Source organism: Patiria miniata, unplaced genomic scaffold, assembly GCF_015706575.1.
Source record: "Patiria miniata isolate m_02_andy unplaced genomic scaffold, ASM1570657v1 HiC_scaffold_17, whole genome shotgun sequence".
NCBI classification, from domain to species: domain Eukaryota; kingdom Metazoa; phylum Echinodermata; class Asteroidea; order Valvatida; family Asterinidae; genus Patiria; species Patiria miniata.
In genome coordinates, this window is record NW_024037055.1 from 4,642,588 (window position 1) to 4,664,511 (window position 21,924).

The 21,924-nt window shown below is 42.5% G+C and overlaps 3 protein-coding genes across 4 annotated transcripts; 2 read left to right on the top strand and 1 right to left on the bottom strand.

Annotated features, from left to right (window-relative positions):
- Nucleotides 1–2,061: 2,061 nt before the first annotated feature.
- On the bottom strand, nt 2,062–5,976 carry LOC119723989 (monocarboxylate transporter 12-like). Its single transcript, XM_038194911.1, has 4 exons — nt 5,739–5,976; nt 4,731–4,871; nt 3,142–4,005; nt 2,062–2,274 (listed from the first exon to the last, which is right to left on the bottom strand). Exons 1-4 carry the CDS (start codon nt 5,974–5,976, stop codon nt 2,126–2,128), a joined length of 1,392 nt encoding a protein of 463 aa, XP_038050839.1. The 3' UTR covers nt 2,062–2,125.
- Nucleotides 5,977–8,741: 2,765 nt separating this feature from the next.
- On the top strand, nt 8,742–21,653 carry LOC119723565 (monocarboxylate transporter 12-like). Of its 2 annotated transcripts, XM_038194280.1 has the most exons (5): nt 8,742–8,915; nt 16,912–17,171; nt 18,533–18,673; nt 19,530–20,462; nt 20,710–21,653. In XM_038194280.1, exons 2-5 carry the CDS (start codon nt 16,940–16,942, stop codon nt 20,856–20,858), a joined length of 1,455 nt encoding a protein of 484 aa, XP_038050208.1. In that variant the 5' UTR covers nt 8,742–8,915; nt 16,912–16,939; the 3' UTR covers nt 20,859–21,653. The 2 variants fall into 2 exon arrangements, with proteins under 2 accessions (XP_038050208.1, XP_038050209.1); XM_038194281.1 differs by lacking the exon at nt 8,742–8,915 and having other exon boundaries at nt 16,827–17,171.
- LOC119723564 (monocarboxylate transporter 12-like) lies at nt 9,651–13,270 on the top strand. Its single transcript, XM_038194279.1, has 4 exons — nt 9,651–10,232; nt 11,070–11,210; nt 11,742–12,707; nt 12,804–13,270. The coding sequence occupies exons 1-4, from the start codon at nt 9,995–9,997 to the stop codon at nt 12,950–12,952; spliced, it is 1,494 nt and encodes a 497-aa protein (XP_038050207.1). The 5' UTR covers nt 9,651–9,994; the 3' UTR covers nt 12,953–13,270.
- Nucleotides 21,654–21,924: the final 271 nt, after the last annotated feature.

Genomic DNA, 21,924 nt, shown 5'->3' on the forward strand with positions numbered 1-21,924 from the left:
AGAGTAGCAAACTGCGCACTGAGGACTACAGTTGTTGTGGTTGTATTATACAAATGTCATGGCACATCTAGCACTGTCCATTATTATAGTGAATAAACACGTTCATAAAAATGACACGCTTGATATCTCGTGTTATATAAACACCAGGGGACGATACCGTGGAGCTCAGCGGCCATGTCACGCACAGAGCCCTGTTTGACCTCAGTTTCTTGTCACGAGGTCACGCACGCATATGACCCAAAAGCCTACGCGAGATTTTACGAGACTGCATTCGAGACTATAGAAAAACACGAAAAGTGCCTGGATACATGCACTGTTTGGCCAAGATGGCTAGGTTAGTGAACAGTTGCAATTATGTGCTTCATTTTGATACTACATAACTGCTTTCGACAAAAATAAAGAGTTGTTACGACGTGTCAAACAAAAATCATACTTATAGCAACAAAAGTGAGGGCCGATAGATTTTAGGTGTACATTCGATTCTTAAAAAAAAAGGCCGAAAGAAATGGAAAGATTCATTAGATAGTTGATAGTCTACGCTTCATTTTCATATGAAATACGTGCAGGAGACTTTTATATTTGTGGTCCAAATCGCCAGTTGAAAAATGAAGACGTTTGCGAGATTTCATGATTTGCAATCACATGTACGCGTGTAAATTAACGTATGGGCCTGAAAAAAAATGTGAATAAATTATGAATATTAAGCAGGCCATCTCGAGCTCGACCAATCAGTGGGCATATGGGTCACAAGGTCATACAGTGTCTGGGTTCCTCGCTCTGTGCTTTTACGATGGCGACGATCTTTTCGCGTTGTGAAAAATGGAAGTTGTTGGAAACATAAGGTGTAAATCGAATTCTTGAAATATCAACGACATCACGTTCACGAGATTTTTTTGTAGACGAAGGCTCATTCTTTCCTTTGATTACCTCAACATTCGGGAGACTTTCGTCGTTGTAGAAAAAAACAACCGGAAATTTCATCACGTAATTTTTAGTCGATTTGTCCGTGAAATAATATTGTCAAAATGCATCGAAATCTCTTTTTTGCGAAAAAATACCCAAATAGATGTATGTAACTACCTAAAACAGCTTTGTTTGTGTGGATCGGTTGTGGTTTGGCATGAAAATTGCAATCAAACAGTTTTGACGGTCAAACTGTTTCGCATCGTAGGAAGGCGGTATGCACTATATTATTACGTTAAAGGGAAACCCTGCTCCGCGACTGTGCCACAACCCAAATTTACCAAGTTTAGGTTATGATTAAGTGTCATTAAAGTTCGGACAAATCTATGGGATTGTCTCTCAAAGGTACCATTTCCCGTAATTACAATAATGCGAATAAATCCACATAATTCCATGCTAACTATAAAAAAAATTGTAACTCAAGTGAAAATTCATTCAAAGACATTAAGTTTCAAATAAATCTCCCATCAAAAACAAGCGCGGAAAAAACAGGTGTAATGAACCTTTTAACTGGAGAATGGTGCAAAGACCTAATTGAAAATAGCTTAGACATTGTTTTCATTTTTTCAGGAAGTTACTAAATGCATTGGTACTAATGGATACTCATTTACAATTTATGAATAAACAGCTAACGAAATAAAGTTTTTGATAATTGTAATATCAATATTTATTCAAAACGTTTTTACGCCTGCTCCATACATAATGACCAGAAAAGTCACTAAAATAGTCAGCATGATCTGGGAAAAAATTTCCTTGCCTCTCAGCATAAAAATTATAAATATCTGAAAAACAAATGAAACAATGAAGATCTGCAAACATTTCATTTTGTAAGGTCAGGGAACCAGTCTAGCTGGCTTGTACCCGTTCATAGGTGTGTAATCGATTGCAAACAAGTGCGATGGTCAATTGGGGCCAGTTTTTGAGAGAAAAAAAGCCAGTTTGTTTCCAACGTTGGAAATTGATACAAAAATACCACTTTTCTTGAAAATGACAGTATACCAGGTGCCATGATTTTACAGGATGCTTTACACTGTCATTCACTAACAGTCCAGCAAGGTATTTCAAAATGATTTGGTAGTTTTATTTTTTGATGTTTGCAAATGTTGTATTTTCCCTTTAATGCAATTGTTCAAGATTAACATCGTAGACCTTGCATGTTCCTTCAAGCATCGGTAGGGAGGATGTCAATGCCTGGTTCCACCCGTCTCAGTAGGGGTAAGAAGAACATTTGTACAGCACAGATGAAGCAGATCGCGCCAGCCACGTAGAAGAAGGTCTGGTAACTTTCACCAGTCGTGTCCAGGATCCATCCTGTTTGAAATTACAAATGTATAAATAAAAAAGACTAGCCAATCCTAGTAGATTGCATTCTTTTGATTCAAAATGGCTATCATTGGTCTTTTCAATGCATCCGTTTTACACAATGGGCTATATTGCCCATTGCAGGGCAGTGCTCCGGCGATCTTTACAACAACCAGGCCGTAAAAGTTACAAGCGACAGTGGGTCAGTGAAGGTCAGTTGGGGAGTCAGTCAGTCAGTCAGGGAGTCAGTCTTTCAACGTGACAGGTGCAACGAGGACCGTAGGCTGGCCCCTCTGACCCCAGTAAAAATAATCAGACCCTGGACACGTCAGAGCTATAGGAATGTTTAAAAAGTAAGCATAAAAAGGCCCGAAGGTGTGGGCTTTGTTTTTCGTTGTGTGCCCGAAACCCGTTTGTGAAAACCTCTGTGCGCTCTCTGATTATGAGGTCATCATGAGGTCATCATGAGAAATATTCCTGTGTAGTGTGAAACTTGGACTCTATGAAATACGAACTAGTTGGTTGTGTATTGCGCTTGCCTAAAGTGAAGATACTTAGGACAGTGACGTCACGGGTGAGAATTTGATACCAAATGGATCAGATTTCAAAGGAGTCCGAATTTCACATGACACTTGTTTGTCCAATTAAAGCCATGCACTGAAGATAACTAATTATTTTAAATTTCAATAATAAGAACAAGGATTTTTTCCAACTTTCACACGGGAGGTAACACACTGAGTATACTGTGTTTAAACGTCGGTGAAGGGCAAAACCTAATTTGATTTATATCACCCCGACGCAAAAATTCCATCTTAAAAGAATAGGGATTGGCATGCTAAAAACTGACGACAGAAAGTTAAAAAAAAAAAAACTTACCCGCTAAAATAGGCCCGGTAACACTACCAATTCCAACCCAAATCTGGCTGATTCCAACTCCAATGGCTAATTTCCTTACGCCGATAAAGCTCCGGGATAAAACGACTACGATGGAGAAAAAGACCCCTGACGCAAATCCATGCAGAAAAGCAGCGATTGCGAAAATGTAATAGCTTTCGAAGTTCAGAAGCAATACGGACATTCCGGCCAGAACCAAGGAGATGGTGGACACGTGCTCGGCCGATATCCTCCAGCTCACCAGCAATCCGCCTCCAAGACGACCGAGCAAGCTCCCGATGCCAAAAATACTGAGCAACATGGCGGCGGTGGAGGGCGCCACACCCACGCTCTGTGCCCTGGGAACGAGGTAGAGCACGAACCCTACATACACCAAGCAGTATTGTAGTTGAATCGCGCTCTGGAGAGTGAGGCGATAGCTCTTAAGAAAAAGTTGAAACCCCAGTGTAACTGACAATCTATGGATGTATTTTACAATGGAATTTGAGCTCTTGGGGTTGAGTGTGACAAAATCGGTTTTGTTGTTATGAATTCCTTTGTTTACTTCACGCGTAGGTTCATGTTCGAGCCCGTCATGTTCACGACAAGACTTTTTGTTATTGTTCATGTAGTGATTAGGGCGGTAACATGCGCTTAGTGCGATGCTGTTTGCCGCAATCGCAGAGGCGACCAGGAACGCTCCTCGCCAACCGTAGCTTTCCAGGAGAAGTTGAACAATAGGCGGCACAGCCATGATTCCCGTCCCCAGACCGGAACAGGCCACTGCGTTAGCTATTTTGTATTTCCTTTTGAAGTACAACGCAACCACGACTATGGTCGAATTATAGCAAATCCCAATGCCAACTCCTGCAGAAATTAGAAACAACCACACTATGAAAAATGATCAGTTAAAGCCTATACCAAAATACTGAAAGAACATTATGAACAATCAGGAAATCATGATTGCGACGGGGCTATACGTCGTATACACTGAAGCACGTTCGGGCAAGGACCAATACAGTCGACCAGTGGTGTATTCGTGACCTAACTTACGCCTGCGCACGTACACCGGGGCTTCATCACGAAACCTCTTGATCCTGGCTCCCGGTTGGGTATTATGATGTGCGCAGCTGTCGGTAACCAGCGATGGAACCGAGCCCCGCTGAAGTAATCGACTGAAGTAGTCCAGCAATCCTGCGTTCGAGTGAAATTCGTCCACCGTGGTTAACATTAGTCCTCGCTCGAACTTGGTCTTCGGCTAAAATGCGGTAATTACAGTGACGTAATTACACCTGCGGTCTACATTATTTAATAGGCAATACACTCTAGATTTAAAATGAACCGGAAAAAAAAATGATCCAGAGAAGTGTTAGTTTTAGCCTGAAAAATGTCATTTCGACACACAAACAAGTGTCATTTTGACCCGGAAAGTGTCATTTTTATCCGAGAAATTGTCATTTTGATATGCAAATATATCAAGACTCACTTTTCAGTGAAGTTAAGAAACCACTTTTCTGCGATAAACTCAATGCTTCTACAGTTTGTACCTAGAAACTAGCGTCGTTAAAGCGTTCAAAAATAGGATCACTTACCGGTGAAGAAAGCTGTGATGTAAAACTGGTGTATGTCGGTCACCCAACAGCTGCAAAGAAGGCCAATGGACGACAGGCCTCCCCCAATCATCCCTGTGATTCTGCAGCCGAAACGTTGCGTCAGAACCCCGGCAGGGAGACCTTTAAAGGGGGGAAAAGAAACCTTTTTAAACAAATCAAAGTTTTGGAAATGCATGTATAGAACAACTGAGGAGGGATGTAGTCCAGTCTATCACAAGTCCAGTCACAAGTCCTAGTCACAAGTCCAGTCACAAGTCCAGTCACAAGTCCCAGTCACAAGTCCAGTCACAAGTCCAGTCACAAGTCCAGTCACAAGTCCTGTCGTCCAGTCACAAGTCCAGTCACAAGTCCGTACACAAGAAAATGTGGATGATCCATAACAAAGGAATGCCGCTGTCAATGCTCATTTTGAATAGGGAGTAAGGACTTGTGACGGACGTGCAGTGACAAGTTGATGGACTCTATACTACATCCCTGAAGTTGAGCCCTCCTAAGAACCATGCTACTCATAGCTCGGTGAAAAGAACATTGCGAAAGCCCAGGTCAATATAAATATCAGCGTGAGGGTCTACAAATATGACTCATACCAATGCCGTTTTGAAGTTTTATGTACAGATTTATTGGATCCAAACATGCAAAGAAATCTCCTCGAATCAGAAAAAAAAAGTTTCTTGCCATCGCGGGGATGTTTACTGTCAGGATTTTTTTTTTTAGCGTCGGTGACACATGTTCTTTTTAAACAACACCAGCTGGTTCTAGAGCTTATGCCTGATTCAAAATGGCTATTCACCAGATTTTTTGTAAGCAAGTGGATCAGATTCATGTGCCAGATCAAGCCCATTCATTTAGCCAGTCGGGGTAATCCTATATGATAGCACTCCCCGGCCCACAAGTTATTGCCAGTCAGTCAGTCAGAGAGTGTGATAGGAACAATTAAAGACTGGCCCCTCTTGGATCAACACAAATTGCAGACTGAAAACTAATTACCACTGAAACTCATCACAGAAGACATAATGCTCTGAACGGCCGACGTCTCTTTGTCGTTGGTCTCGAAATCTTCCTTCCAGCTCAGGTATACAACGCCCCAGCTCCGAAGGAGTCCAACCTGGATCGCCATTGACATGTGAGCGGCGATGACCACCACTACACCCCAGCCGCCTTCCCGTGAGTCACCGGGCTCAGCCTCCGCTCCATGCCTGGTCCGCAAGGTGGAGGCCTTTGCCATTATTCTACAGGCCTTCTGGTGGTTCCTTTTTGGGGGGTATTTCTGTATTTACGATAAATCAATGTGATTCGTCAAAAAGTATTTCCGTTGAAACTTCAGTGATATTGATACATCTGCAGCAATGTAAATTACCAAGCACAGACCCATGTCTTGAAATGCATCATTTTTAAACTAAATGAGCCGGTCACACGCTGTGTATGACACAAGGCTCTTGCAAACAACTGCAGTGTTTAACTGCGTTTTGGTATAAAGCACGGTCCTCCGCCCAAAAAACGAACCCAAGTACTTACAAAAGTCATCCATGTTTCTATATTCTACACGCTCCGGGAAAAGGGATTCTAAAAGTTCGAATGCAGAGTGTGTAAATCAATGTAATTGTATAAAGTGTTTGTAACAGTCCAGTGACAGTGAAACTATAAGCAGTAATGTATGCATGATCCCAGAGCATTAGCCAGATAATGTATTGTTACTATAGCATCGCGATGTCGTGACAACTGTTAGAACAACAGTTGGGTAGATCCCTACTATAGTTACGACCAAAGATAACTTACCAAACCAAAATTGAGATTGTCCCAACTTTAGTGGGGATATTGCTATAGTTTGGGCGTAACACCTTAATAGGGCCATGCCAAATAGGGCCATGCGATGACTTTTCTTGCGAACATATTTTGTGCAACTTTCCACTCCTCTTGAATGTATGAAAACTATTTGACACATCCCTTTTTCGTTAATTTTATTGAAAGGTGCATTTAAACATTTAAAATGTTCCATGCTTTTCCAGACAACTGAGGGCGCTGTTGCTGTGATGTCATTTTAAGAAGATACTTCTCAGTTGAGGAGTTTTCTGTTCGAATTGCGAACCCAACATTTGTTCATTGGAAACATTTCTGAGACAGCTTTGCTCATTGGCTTACTACATGTACCATGTATTGACGCAACAAATCACCAAAGAAAAGAAAATATATGACAGCAAAATATCCAAAATTCTAGCAATATTTTGTGTCCAAATAGCTGTAACGGTGAGGTTTCTGCCCGGAATGACATCACAGTTTTGCACATAAAAATGGAAATTCGCAGCATAAAAACAAAAGAAAGCACCGAAATGCCCTGGAAAACGGCAAAACGAAAATATGATTTAATGGGACACAAATGTGCATTTTCAAGGATGACATTTCAAAACGTACATAGCATGGGCCTTTTAAATAAAGGAATACGTCCACATAACCTTTAAACGATTATATCCAGGCTACCATGAGGAGAGACCCCGCGCTTCTAATGTGTGCAGAACATTCCCAGAATAAGAAGGCCTACGTTTAGTGCTGCATAAGGTAAGTATTACTTACCGATGCGTCTCAGACTATCTGCTACATTGAGCTTTTACTGTCGATATGCTGAGCTCGAATTCGCTGACATTTAACATTAAAATGTAAAACACCTGTAGAAAGGCCTGTTATTCGGGTTTTTCATTATCAGTGACGTGACCTGCAAGTTACAATCACTTGGAATGCAAACACGGCCAACCTTCAGCTACAAATGACTGTTATCTCCATATCAGTTGTGAACTTTGCAGCGGACTTGGATTATTGTTACGTGACAAAAACGTGCTGAATAAAATACTTCAATAAAGCTCGTGTACACTTATATTATGCAACCCATTTTCTGGTATTGGACGGAATCTCGATATATATGTTTGGTGTTACAGATCGTCAAGCGAGGGAAAACAAGCCCAACTATGAACGGCCCCAATTTAGCAATAACTCTCCGTGGATATTCTGCTGCGATGCTTATATATGGTGACCACGTACTGTTCAATCCAAATATAGACGAATTTCAAAAAGAAATTGAAACCGAGGTAATCGGTGCAAAGCCACAATAAGGACTTTTTCTTTTTAAATCTTCTCAACAACAAAAAACGTCACTCTTCTTCGGGGGCCGGGGCCCTCGGTTTCAGTGCCAATTTGAAATTCGTCAATGGCGCCGTCGCTTTCTTGAAAAACGCAGACTTCGCAAAGCATTGTGAGTAGAGCTCACCACTTTGATTCTGTCCGCACGTTAAGGTGTTGACACAGTTCAAAGGTTAAACAAAATTTAACCACTTAGAGCTCAAAGAAATAAGAGTGCACCATAATCGCCATTGGATGGTATGGTGCACCTGCCGAATTTCTGCAAATAAGGTCAGTCGCCAGTTACTGGGGCAAGTCGAGATATCTGACGAACATTGTCCTCGCTGCTTATAACGGTTCCAAGTTCAAAGTTTTGTAAGTGCTAGAGGTCTTTTTTCGGCATAGTTAAAAATATCATTTGCACTCACGTTTACAGGTTGTTTAATATTACATTGTTTATCAGTTGAAACCATGGGCGTCGCCAGGATTTTTTTCTAAAGGGGGGCAAAACACATTTTCCCCCCAAATCCTGTACTCCTCAACATATTCTCGATTTATCAGTTTTAGAGGAGGCAGGGACATTTTGCCCCCCCCCCCACCCATCAAATTTACACCACTATGACTTAGCGCCTCTTTTTCTTTTCTAATTTTAAAACGTTCTTGAACCTGGAAATTCGGCATCCTGAGAAAAGCACAGCCGTATGAGTTACCATGATTAGCTGGAAGAACATAATGTCCCTTTTTCCGCAATTTTGTGCGTATTGTTGTGAAGCATTTATAGAATTTCCCAAACTCAGCTGAAAGCTCTGTGAGCTTACTTAATCTTTTGGTGGATTAACCTCTATCTTACGTAATAATGCCTTTATATACGGGCAACGTTGCCATGCTCGGCGCAGTTGGTCTGAGGAAGCCGACGACAGCGCCCATCTTGTTACTTCGTCATCCATATACTTAATTATTCGAAATGTGAGTTTAGTTTAGTCAATAAATTATTTGGACCCGGATTCTGTTTCACAAGTTTCTTCATTTATCCGTCTATATTCTCCGATGATCCAGGTAAGACATAATAGTATTTTTTTCACCAAAACCCTGTCTTTTCGCGAGTGGCTGTGTATTTTAACGTCGGTAAGCAAGTAGCGGTAGTTATTACCATGAACCGGGTTGTGAACAGGTCCCCCATGGGAAGATGGTCCAGCCCCCCTCCCGATGAGAACCCTGGCTACGCCGCTGCCTTTCTTTTATACTTTTTTGCTGACGACACCAACATATTTTACTCCAGTAATAACACAAATGTAGAAACAATTGTAAATGTTTTTAATGTTGAATTAAACACAGTATCGGTTTCAATAAATAAATATATAACCATATAAAATGTACGCCATGCCATTGATCGATTCGAACTACACCTTATCTGTACTCCAAAAACCGGCAAAAAGGAGAAATGTCAGATGATGGCCAAAATAGCGACGACAACTCTCGCCGTAGTGACGGACATCTTGAAACAATTGGCCCACCCGCAGAAGCCCAGAAAACTCCCAACAGCAACACGGGTTTATATCTCGCTCACATTGGACACCAAGAATTCCGTTCTGGTATTACTCAGGAGATTAGCAGTCTCGCTGGGTTTTCATTTTCTTGGGTCTTATGCAGAGCCCAGGCGCCCGACACGCTGGGAACTAGGTTGATCAAATCAGAGCTCAAAAGAAATTAAATTTTACCAGCCACCTTGGATAGTGTGGCGAGAACGACCAAAATGTCTGCAAATAAACAAAACTTCAGTCTCAAGCGACTGGGGCAAATAGAGATGTTTGGCGAGCGTTGTTCCCGCTGCATAACAGTTCAAAGTTCAAAGTTTTGTAAATACTAAAGGTCGTATTCGGAGGAGCCTGTGCTTAACAAAGTACTAATAAAAAGATATTGATTGCAAGAGCCTTCAATTTTACGGCGTGGATTCTGCTCATAGTTAAACTCGCTTAGAAAGAGGCGTATGCTGAATTCGAAATATATATATTGCTGCCGATGATTCAGATCCACTGCACTGTTTCAAAGCAAGCACTGCATATTAGATCTTTTTGAACTCTGCAAACGAATTTTAGTAAACGTTTCCTCAACCGCCAACGGCCTAAACTGGGAATATGGCAAAGACGTCCACTTTGCGGACCAGGCGTGCAGCGGAGGCTGAGCCCGATGAGCCACGGGAAGGCGGCTGGGGTATAGTGGTGGTCATCGCCGCTCACCTGTCCTTCGCAATCCAGTTGGGCATGATGCGGAGCCCAGGCGTCTTGTATCTTAGCTGGCAGGACGATTTTGGCACCAACGACAGAGAGACGGCGGCCGTTCAGAGCGTCTTTTCTTCCGTGTCCTGTTTCAGTGGTACAGTATTCCTTACTCTGTTGTAGGCCTGGAGAGTACGGCAGATAGGTAATGGGAATGTGCCTTTGATAATACAATCATGCATTTGGCACAGAGTCAGAGTATGTCACAAGAAAGATATTTAGCTATCGGGCTATCGCAGATTTGTCCTGTTAAAAAATGCAGGTAGAATAACAAGCAATGGCAGCCATTTTATACAATTTTGAAAATTGCTTGTTATTCTTAATTCAAAGGACAAATCTACCACGGTCCTATAGCCAAATATCTTTCGTAACACATACTCTGACTGTGTGCCTAATGCCATGATTGTACCAGCAAAGGCACAATTCGCCCAAATATTTCCCCTATCTGCCCCACTAACATAAATACTTATGCTAAAGATACCATATTTGAAATGTACATGTATATGCATCAAAATTCTGAAAGAGCTATTTCATCAATTAAAGGTGTTTGTATGCTATATGTATATTTATCGATGAACTCGATCATGTTAGCTCCTACCCCCATTGGTGTCATGAAATGCTATCTCTTGTGCAATTGCATCGCTCTATTTTCAATTCAATAAATTCAAATTAAATTTTTTTCTCTTGCTCTTTTATTTTTCTGTGTCGACATGGGCAGTTCAGTCATAGTGGCCATGCATGTTCTGACGTAGTTCTAATTCCAAACCACACCCTTCCTTTGACAACTTCATGGCATTTTTCTGATTTTTTCTTTTGATCGATTCTTTTTTTTTTTTGGCGCTGTCACATTTCCCCCCTAATAATGATAAGTATTACTATTATTAGTGCTTATTTATTAATTAATTTTTTTGGTGCTCTTTTAAAACTCTTTCAGTTTTCCTCGGAGGGATTCTGACGGAACGTTTCGGCTGCAGAATTTCAGGAATGGCCGGGGGAATTTTGATGACGCTAGGTTTGCTCAGTAGCTACTGGGTGACTGATTTTTATCAACTGTACTTCACTTTTTCCATAATCGGTAATTCAATTTCCTTTGCCTCATTTGAATATGGAAGCGCGACCTCTGATTTCTTAGAAAAAAATACCGAATTGGAATTAATATTAAATAGCAAAGGGATAAAGTATATTTCCAAGTTATGTCTATTTTAATAAAGAAAAAAGATCACACGATTCAGCTGTCCACCATTAGTCATTTACAGTTAAACTGACAAATACCTGTTAAATACAACGCGAAACATGGACTTTTTCCCACCTCCATGAATGAACAAAAAGTTTGAAAAGAAAACAGACATAAATCGCCATCAAGATTTCAAAAATATATCAGATGAGTGCTGATTAAATGAGAGATCTCACACTCTTGTACTGGGCGTTGGGGACAGACGAATGCGTGCGTTAATGCGTGTGCCACTTAATTAATTTGAGCAAACTTGTTGTGAATGCATTGTTGCATGAAATCACGATCTTCGTGAAAGTGTTTTGTTTTCTCATTTTGCAAATTTATATTTGTGTTGTTGTTATTTCTTTTCCCTTTTTTTTCATTTTCATATAGGAGCAGGAACAGGGATTTCTTCTAATTCAGCTGTGGTTGTCGTTGCGATGTACTTCAAAAGGAAATACAAAATAGCCCATGCATTAGCCATCTCAGGCGAAGGAACGGGCATCATGGCGGCTCCGCCTCTTCTCCAATTTCTTTTGGAAAGCTTTGGATGGAGAGGAACGCTTCTGATCGCCTCTGCAGTTGCAGCAAACAGTGTTGCATTTTGCGCACTATTTCGCCCCAACGGAGCAACACAGAAATCCAAAGACAATCTCAATTCGAATCAACAAAACCCGGCGGCCAAAAACGGTTCGGAGACAGCCAACATGTCCAATGATGAACACATTAACGACGAAAACTCTCGCCGTAGTGACGATGTACTCGAACTTGAACAGATAGGCCTACCTACGGAACATGGGACAACTGCCAACAGCAAAACTGGTTATGTCTCGCTCACATTTGACACCAAGAACTCGAATCCCATTTTAAAACTACTCAAAAGATTATTAGTTTCGCTGGGGTTCCATCTGTTTGTGAAAAGCTACCGCTTCGTTCTGCTGTGCGCCGTTTACCTGGAGTTCGACATCCCGTACCTGGGATTCGCGGTCTACCTCGTTCCCCGCGCACAGAGCGTGGGTGTGGCGCCCTCTAGCGCCGTCATCTTGCTCAGTATTTTTGGCATCGGGAACTTGCTCGGTCGTCTTGGAAGCGGATTGCTGGTGAGCTGGAGGATATCGGCTGAGCACGTGACCGCCATCTCCATGCTAATTGCGGGCGTGTCCTTACTGCTCCTGAAATTGGAAAGCTATTACGTTTTTGCGATAGCTTCGTTTCTATTTGGATTCGTGTCGGGGTTCTTTTTCGCCATCATGATCGTTTTAACCCGGCAGTTTGTCGGGGTAAGAAAATTAGCAGTTGGACTTGGATTCAGCCAGATCTTCTTGGGCATAGGAGCAATAAGTGGGCCCCTTTTAGCGGGTGAGTTCGAGTTCTTGAATTCAAGCTGTCTGAAAATGTGGGATTTTGCCCGACCCTTACAAGTATAAATAATGATCTTTATTTCAACCTTCGTAGGATGGATTCTGGACCTAACCGGTGATAGCTATCAGACAGTTTTCTACGTGGGTAGTGCAGTGTGCTTCATCTGTGCTGTACAAATGCTCCTCCTACCCCTACTGAGACGGGTGGAACCAGGCATCGACATCAGCCCCAACGATATCTGACGGAACAAGTTGAATTTTGGAAAGAGGACAAAATCACGAGACCCTGATTAGCGGGTTTAACATAAATTGCCCTTTTTAATATTACTATTAAATTTGTATTTCTTTTACGATGTTTTTTTTTGCGATTGGCTGTTTATATTGGAAGTTCAAAATAAGGGCAATAAACTAAATGAAAATAAGAACAAAAGGAGGGAATATTTGAACTGAGGCTTGGTGAAAGGTGACTGAATTTCAGTTGCAAGTGAAATTTGATATTACTTATTTAAACAGCTTAACTGTCGTTTTGGGGCATTAACAGTCATCCTAAATTCCCCTTATTCGAATCTTATCACTGTAGAGTCTCTCATTAGCAAGCAACAGCAACAAGCAGTCTATTCTCACTGAAAATGTACACGGTTTTCCAATCCTGATCAGTAGAGGGCGCCATTTTTATTATGCAAATATTTTAATAACTAGTGACCTTCGGAGGATTTTGGTTGTGCGTGATCCATAATGGCCTCAGCTAATTCCTGGCGCTTGTTCATCACTAACTGGACTTTGAACCCTTAATGAGTTGAGAAGTGGGTGTGGCGCCCTCCAGCGAGAGCAGTAACTCGCCGACCCCCAATCCCCCTCCCCCTGGATCTGCGCCTGGACTCTGCATGCATTTAGCTGGCGCTTGATCATCACTCAGTGGATCTGTAGTGTCAAGGACTTTGAACATAAACGAGCTGAAATGTGGCACTGTTTGCATTTCATGTGATTGTAAGGTCATGTAGGTCACGTCACTGCGGATTAAAACAAAATGGAGTACTACCTGACCTTTCTACAACTCTTTTAATTTCAATATTGAATGTTGGTACGTAGGCCTACTGGTAGGGAATTATCACATCAGTGTATGGACAGTGAACGATCATTGCAGTGGAGTGTCCGAGACACATTGGTAAGCACTAAACACACAGGTCTTCTAAAACTATACACCGTGGTTGAAGCTGTCTTTGACTCGTCATGAAAGGTGCACGTCAGAAGCGAAGGTGCTAATCTTTCCTCGTATAATTCTGGGTAATATTATGCACTGAAATGTTGCGGGGACCATGTTCCTTGAGTTAAACAGTGTGTGACTGTCGCAGTGATGTAGTTTATTTATTGAAGATGTTACGCCCCAGCGGTAGCTACAGTCCCAACTATACGTTAATTAGACAGTCCCAAATTTAATTGGGCACAATGTGGAATTTGCTCATGCACATGTAGTTTATTATATATTTTAATCTGCGCAGAGTGACCTCCGTACATTTTGTACGGAGGTGACCGAATTTTTTGAAGAAAAAAAAAATTAGGGCCAATGACGTTCACCTTCCATCTAATCCTCATTCAACCCTTGCCAAATCAGCTGGTTCAATGAACTTTGCAGCCCGGGCTTCACCCGAGTTGTAACAAAATTATTTCCACCAAGCCTCCTGCCAAGTCAACCTTGAAGCATATCTGTCACTCGTCACCTGTGACCCGACTCATCTCCCCTCATAGCCAGAAACCGCAGACATTACTCATTTATCTTTTAAGTCCCCTGTCTGGCAACTACGGAAGACGGATAGTGCCACTCAATGTGTGTGAATATATTTTTTTGGTGCGTGTGAAAATACTTTTTTTGTACAACGGCCGCCACTTATTATGTGGCGGCCGCCAGATAATAAGTGGCGGCCGCCAGATAATAAGTGGCGGCCGCCACATAAGTCGTCATAATAAGTGGTGGCCGCTGTACAAAAAAATATTTTCACACGTACAAAAAAAATATATTCACACTTTTTTATGTGGCGGCCGCCACTTATTATTATCTGGCGGCCGCCACATAAAAAAGTGTGAATATATGTTTTTTGTACAGCGGCCGCCACTTATTATGACGACTTATGTGGCGGCCGCCACTTATTATCTGGCGGCCGCCACATAATAAGTGGCGGCCGCTGTACAAAAAAATATTTTCACACGCACCAAAAAAATAAATTCACACTCATTGAGTGGCACTATCCGTCTTCCGTAGGCAACTGCCTGCAGAGGGTCTGGCACATGTTTTTGTGTTGTTTGGACATGGATAGGGTCTCGCGTAGTGGGGGAAGCAACCTCGTCCCCAGTGCTTACTTTATTTCCAACCGCGTTTCCAATAGTTAACCCTGGATAGGAAATGTGTAACGCATATCCAGGCACCAGACTGTTCCTCATTTGCATACGTGTTCAAGAATCTTGCACATGCAAATGATCCAATACCAGGGTGAGAGAGCAGGTAGTGGTGGGCGCGTACTGCTTGACACGCTGGGGACGAGGTTGTGGGGGAAGTACCTGCGTACAAAGTGTACGCAGGTGGCTCCTTCGAATACACATTTCTTGTAAACGCTGCGCAGGGTTAAAAATCCCGGGACATACCGTTATTTCGTTTTATCGTTTTAGATTTCCTCCAAAACAAAAACAGTAAACGAACTATCGACCGTTTTGTCGTTTTACAGTTTGATAAAACGACAAGCGCTACTAAATACGGTTTCTCCGTTTTATAAGTTTAGTAAAATTCATTATAGCATATAACGATCAATGATTTTTGTTTTACAGTTTTGCACAAATAGCTTTGAAAAACAGCAAAACGGTCAGGATTGAATACAGACTGTTTTTTTTTATTTCAGTGTCATAGTTAACAGTCCGTGGTGCATTTTGTGGTGGTGGGCAAGGGGGTGGAGGGGGGTTACACGAAGAAGTGTTACCTCGGCATTATAGTAATGTGTGTTGTGATTCCTGGCGTGACCCTGACCCCCTTCTCATATGCGATTCAGTTGGTTGGGCTTAAAGAGTTGCAAGCAAAAATGGCGCTGGAAAACTCTGTGGTGCAATCTGAGGCAATTCCTGGCCACTTTCATTTGACTTTTTAAGCAAAAGTTTTTGAGATTATAAAGACAATTTATTTCATTATTTTGTTTAGAATACACTGTTGGAGAACCCTGTATTTAAGTTTATCTCCATTTTTGGTTCCATTTAATTCTGGAAAAAGAATTGTATCATTATACGCATGACATCGCATGTAAATATTATTGTTGCAAGGCTGCTTTCTTACATTTAGTAAATTCCGTCGTGTATGTTTTGTTTTATTTTCGCGAGCCCTTACGGCGTGGGGCCATATAGGGCCTTTTTTAAAGGCCCCGGAAAATGCTGGATTCACTGTGATGAAATATACTGTTGATATACTGAAACGTATAAAAGGGTTTTATGTTTTTGTTTTTTTAAGTCAAAACAAATGGTTCCATTGGAAGCGGATGAATTTATGTTCATAAAAATATTCACATAGTTCTAACTCGCCAAACGATGTGGCTCTCGATATATTTGCAGTGTTATTTGTTTGTTACAAGGAATGGCAAATATAAAAGAATAAAAGACCAAATATATCTTTATGTTTATGATCGGTAGAGTTTGGGGCTACAGGCAATGATTTATTGGTCTACAGAGTTTTTATGAGGAAAAAAAACTTGCAGAGGGTAATTTTAAAGCATGAATAGTTTGGAGCATGGAGCATTGGAGCATGACTGGTTTCAATTTTCCTTTGCTTAAAAAGGTTGAGTACAGAATGCTTGCAACGTCAATGAAACTTTTCAATGAAAAGAAAAACCTTCAGGGGAAAAATGTGAACAATTGCCCATATTGAAAGATCGATTGAAATAAAACCTGGCAAGCATAGCCTAAACAACTTTGCCACCATTGTCATGGCCGAGGTTACTGCTTTCGGGTCAAAGCCGCTGGAACACATTTTTGCCCGGGAGTAAGGTGTGCTGAAGCATATTCCAGCACCCCAATCCAAATACATGTAGTTTGGGGTGCTGCAGCACCAACAGCACCCCCCCCCCCCTTTCCCGCGGGCTTGATTGTTTGGCTGCAAATGCTTCAGTGCCACTGCGTGTTTCAACGTAAAGACTTCATATCAATAACACTGACACTTTAATCTCCTCCAGTCCAGACGGCTTGTAGAATATTATAGCAATGTCTTCCACCTTGCGGACCAGGCGTGGAGCGGAGACTCAACCCGATGACCCACGGGAAGGCGGTTGGGGTATAGTGGTGGTCATCGCCGCTCACCTGTCCTTCGCAATCCAGAATGGTCTTCTACGGAGCCCAGGCGTCTTGTACCTTAGCTGGAAGGAAGATTTCAGCACCAACGACAGAGAGACGGCGGCCGTTCAGAGCGTCTTTTCTTCCGTGTCGTGTTTCTCCGGTATGGTAATTCCTCACCATGTACTAGGTCTGCATATTTATCTGGTAAAGACAGCCGGTAGCTTAATTGAAATCCATGGGCATCCAAATTCCTAATGACGTATTCAATGGGTACGTACCTATGTTCCCCAGTCCCTATGTTCCCTGGTCCCTGTGTTCCCCAGTCCCTATGTTCCCCTGTCCCTATGTTCCCCAGTCTTTATGTTCCCCAGTCCCTATGTTCCCCGGTCCCTATGTTCCCCAGTCCCTATGTTCCCCAGTCTCTATGTTCCCTAGTCCTTATGTTCCCCGGTCTCTATGTTCCCTAGTCCTTATGTTCCCCGGTCCCTATATGTTCCCCAGTCCCTATGTTCCCCGGTCCCTATGTTCCCCGGCCCCTATGTTCCCCGGTGTTCCCCGGTCCCCATATTCCCCAGTCCCTATATTCCCCAGTCCCTATGTTCCCGGTCCCTATGTTCCCTGCTCCCTATGTTCCCTGCTCCCTATGTTCCCCAGTCCCTATGTTCCCTAGTCCCTATGTTCCTCAGTCTTTATGTTCCCCAGTCCCTATGTTCCCCGGTCCCTATGTTCCCCGATCCCTATGTTCCCTGGTCCCTATGTTCCCCAGTCCCTATGTTCCCCAGTCCCAATGTTTCCCAGTCCCTATGTTCCCCGGTCCCTATGTTCCACGGTCCCGATGTTCCCCAGTCCCTATGTTCCCCAGTCCCTATGTTCCCCAGTCCCTATGTTCCCCAGTCCCTTTGTTCCCCGGTCCCTATGTTCCCCGGTCCCGATGTTCCCCAGTCCCTATGTTCCCCGGTCCCTATGTTCCCCGGTCCCGATGTTCCCCGGTCCCGATGTTCCCCAGTCCCTATGTTCCCCAGTCCCTATGTTTCCCAGTCCCTATGTTCCCCGGTCCCGATGTTCCCCGGTCCCGATGTTCCCCAGTCCCTATGTTCCCCGGTCCCGATATTCCCCGGTCCCGATGTTCCCCGGTCCCTATGTTCCACAGTCCCTATGTTCCCCGGTCCCTATGTTCCCCAGTCCCTGTTCCGCTGTCCCTATATGTTCCCCGGTCGCGAGCTCTTACCCTAACCCTAACCTAAATCAAACATGTTATATTCTATACGTCATTTTAATACCTTTGATATGTAGCTTCGCCTATTTTAACCGATGATAGGATTATTTGAGATTCTACACGCATCGGTGTTATGAGATTTTGTCTCTTGTACAGTTTTGTCGCTTTATTTTACCCTTTGACATTTAGATTTTGTGGACGTAGACATGCGCAGTTTAGTCATGGTGTCTATGTACCCACATAGTCTTTATTCTGCTCTACTTGAATCTTTTCATTTTTTTTCTTCTTTTACAAAACCTTCGAAGGTCTCCTTGGCGGGATTTTGACGGAACGTTTTGGCTGCAGAGTCACAGGGATCGTCGGAGGAGTTTTGACGTTTCTTGGTCATCTCTGTACCTACTGGGTGACTGATATATACCAACTCTACATCACAGCTTCGATAATCGGTAGTGTGCTTTCATTTAACTTATTTGAAAGTAAACAATCCGAGTTCGTCATTTCGCTCATACAGCTTAGTTCACATACAAAATACAATTTAGGAAGACCTCCCATATGTTTTGTACACGAATCCAATTGGGGACCTCTCGGGAATTGGGAACCCTATTATCCCCTTTTGTTCAACGTCCCCTATGAATGCAGAAACAAACTCACACACACAATTAGCATTATAACTCTTCATTTTGTCCTGTGTCAACAGAAGCATCACTGTAACTTCTCATTTTTTCCTGTGTATCAACACATTTAATCGTGGACCCCCTTTTGTCCTTCTTTTGTTTGTACTTTTTAGCAACAGCTCTCATTGGTTTTGTACACAAATCTCAATCGTGGACATTTTGTCAATCGTGGAGCCTATTTTCCTCCATTGTTCAAGGTCCACGATTTGAACTTTCGTATACATGTTTAGTCGTGAATTTCTAAACGCTCGAGGACAATGCTTTGTGTTTCCCTTTGTCTCTGTATTATAACACTCTCCCATAGACTAAGCGCATAACCGTACGATTGAGGACCGCTTTTAACAAAAGACCCAACGTTCGAGGACTGAAAGGATCTTTATTCTCCCTTTGTGTGTCTATCTTCGATCGTAAAGCCATACAAGAGCTCAGAGAAAACAGAGGTCGGTGGGGACGAACAAATTCGTGCATTGAAGCGGAGTTACAGGAGGCAATGATTTCATGATTAAGGCCTCAGTAAACCTTTTGTCAATGCTTTAATACATAAATCTTTATGAAACCTTTGTTTTCTTAATTATAATTGCTTGCAGATTTGGATTTGTGTGTGATGTTAATTTTTTTTATATCCTAGGAATAGGGATAGGGATAGCTTCGAATCCGGTTGTGGTTGTCGTCGCGATGTACTTCAAAAGGAAATACAAGCTAGCCCACGCGGTAGCCATCTCTGGCGAAGGAACGGGCATCATGGCGGCTCCGCCGTTGTTCCAAATGGTTTTGCAAAGCTTTGGTTGGCGAGGGACGTTTGTGATCGCCTCTGCAGTTGCGGCAAACATTGTCACATTTAGCGCACTCTTCCGCCCAAACGGAACCAAACAGAAGTCCAAGGGGGGTCTTCATTCAAGTCAGCAAAACCTGGCTAAGGGTGAGCAGAATAGCGACGACAACTATGGTCATAGTGGTGGCTTAGTCCAACTTGAACCAAAAGGCCAAGCTGCAGAACATGGGGAAACACCCAACAGCAACATGGGTTATGTCTCACTCGTATTGGACACAAAGAATGCAAATCCCATTCTTAGATTACTCAAGAGATTAGCAGTCCGTTTTGGGTTCCATCTGTTTGTGAAAAGCTACCGCTTCGTTCTGCTGTGCGCCATTCAGCTGCAGTTTAACATCACGTACATTGGATTCGTGCTCTACCTCGTTCCCCGCGCACAGAGCGTGGGTGTGGCGCCCTCCAGCGCCGTCATCTTGCTCAGTATTTTTGGCATCGGGAACTTGCTCGGTCGTCTTGGAAGCGGATTGTTGGTGAGTTGGAAGATATTGGCCGAGCACGTGTCCGCCATCACCATGGTAATTGCTGGGGTGTCCTTACTGATCATGATCTCTGAAAGGTTTTCTCTTTTCGCAATAGCTTCGTTTCTATATGGATTCGTGTCGGGTGTCTATTTCGCCATCGGGTTCGTTTTAATTCGGCAGTGTGTCGGCGTGAGGAAATTAGCTGTTGGAGTTGGATTCAGCCAGATCTTCCTGGGCATTGGAGCTGTAACTGGCCCTGTTGTAGCGGGTAAGTTTGTTTCAAGGCTCCTTCGCCAATTGTTTATAGCGCCCTGTTACTTTTATCCCATCGGAGCAGCCATTTTGTTTTCTCCTTGTGTATTTCTACATGTATCTGATTAAAGTTGTTTCTCTATTGTCTTATGTTTGGCCTTGTGTCATTCGTGTTTTGTCGCCCTTTATCAACGTAGTGGCGCTGAAAAAAAAGGATTCTTTTTTTTCTTCATGTTTTTGTTTTTTAAACCTCACGTACGCAGGGTGGATCCTTGACCTGACCGGTGATAGCTATCAGACTGTCTACTGCGTGGAGAGCGCAATATGCTTCATCGGTGCCGTACAGATGCTCCTCGTACCCCTACTGAGACGGATAGAACCAGGCATCGAAATCAGCCCTACCGATGTATGAAAGGACAGGCAAAGTTTACGGCTAAGTTGAACTTGAACAACTGGATAAAAGCAGATTTCATGGCCTGACGATCAGGGGACCGTAATATTTGTGGAATTATACTTTTGTTTCCAACGCCACACAATGACCACATTATTGATGTGCAAAAAAAACCGAACTGTAATTTATTCAAAAAAAAGAGAAAAGAATAAATATCAAGCGGCATAAATTACCATCAATACAGTTGTTGAAGATCGCTAATCATTGAAATTGTTTTATTTCTTTTATCAAAAATGTATAATGTTTATACTGGCAGGCCAGAAAGTTATTTTTCCCGATTAATCTGAACGTTTTTAGTGACACTTTGGGTCGTATGTAAGATGTAGGAATAACAGTTTTGTAATAAATATTTGTACATGTATTATCAAAATCATTACTTTATTAACTGTTTTGACCATATTGTAAGCCGAAATAACAAAAAACGTGCTTGCTTTTGAAAGTTTTTATCTGCCTTTCAGTAAAAAGGAAACAGCGTCACTAAACTTTTTCAAGAAAACTACTCCCTTCACACGTTGAAGCTCATATTGAAGGTGCCCGGAAGTTTGGTTTCTCGTTAGCTCACGTATGTTTTCGGGGTCAACTTTCACGCTCTATACCACTCAAACCCGTAATGTAAAAATAAAATTATCAAATGTAAACACAAGCTTCCTGACACACTGAAAAAAATTATAATTTTCGTCTACGGTGCCGTTTTCGGCTCCCTGTGCATGTATAGGGTTTGCACCCGAACAACAGATTATCTTTATGCATTGTCAACTACTCCCCCGAGTACTCACTTGTACCCACGCTTATCATGTCATTATTATATCTACTGAGCAAAGCTCGACTTAGCAGTCGAAGGTTGGTATGAGACACAGATCGACCACTGATGAGAAAACAGTGCGTGCCCGAACGCAGAATATATTGTACCAAACTTACACTGTTAACCATAATCTTAAGGCCTATGCTCACCAGCTGTTTGCTGTCAAGTTCAAACACATGATCTTGCATCCTAGCAGTTCAGAGAGGAATTATATAATTTACGTAC

What these genes read in the sequence shown, in the direction of transcription:
- LOC119723989 (XM_038194911.1), bottom strand. Translation starts at nt 5,976, where the DNA reads ATGGCAAAGGCCTCCACCTTGCGGACCAGGCATGGAGCGGAGGCTGAG. An exon ending in TTCTGTGATGAGTTTCAGTG is followed by an intron (nt 4,872 to 5,738) that starts GTAATTAGTTTT and finishes CCCCCTTTAAAG; the next exon opens with GTCTCCCTGCCGGGGTTCTG. An exon ending in TACCGGGCCTATTTTAGCGG is followed by an intron (nt 2,275 to 3,141) that starts GTAAGTTTTTTT and finishes AATTTCAAACAG; the next exon opens with GATGGATCCTGGACACGACT.
- LOC119723564 (XM_038194279.1), top strand. Translation starts at nt 9,995, where the DNA reads ATGGCAAAGACGTCCACTTTGCGGACCAGGCGTGCAGCGGAGGCTGAG. An exon ending in TTCCGTGTCCTGTTTCAGTG is followed by an intron (nt 10,233 to 11,069) that starts GTACAGTATTCC and finishes AAACTCTTTCAG; the next exon opens with TTTTCCTCGGAGGGATTCTG. An exon ending in CTTCACTTTTTCCATAATCG is followed by an intron (nt 11,211 to 11,741) that starts GTAATTCAATTT and finishes ATTTTCATATAG; the next exon opens with GAGCAGGAACAGGGATTTCT.
- LOC119723565 (XM_038194280.1), top strand. Translation starts at nt 16,940, where the DNA reads ATGTCTTCCACCTTGCGGACCAGGCGTGGAGCGGAGACTCAACCCGAT. An exon ending in TTCCGTGTCGTGTTTCTCCG is followed by an intron (nt 17,172 to 18,532) that starts GTATGGTAATTC and finishes AAACCTTCGAAG; the next exon opens with GTCTCCTTGGCGGGATTTTG. An exon ending in CATCACAGCTTCGATAATCG is followed by an intron (nt 18,674 to 19,529) that starts GTAGTGTGCTTT and finishes TTTATATCCTAG; the next exon opens with GAATAGGGATAGGGATAGCT.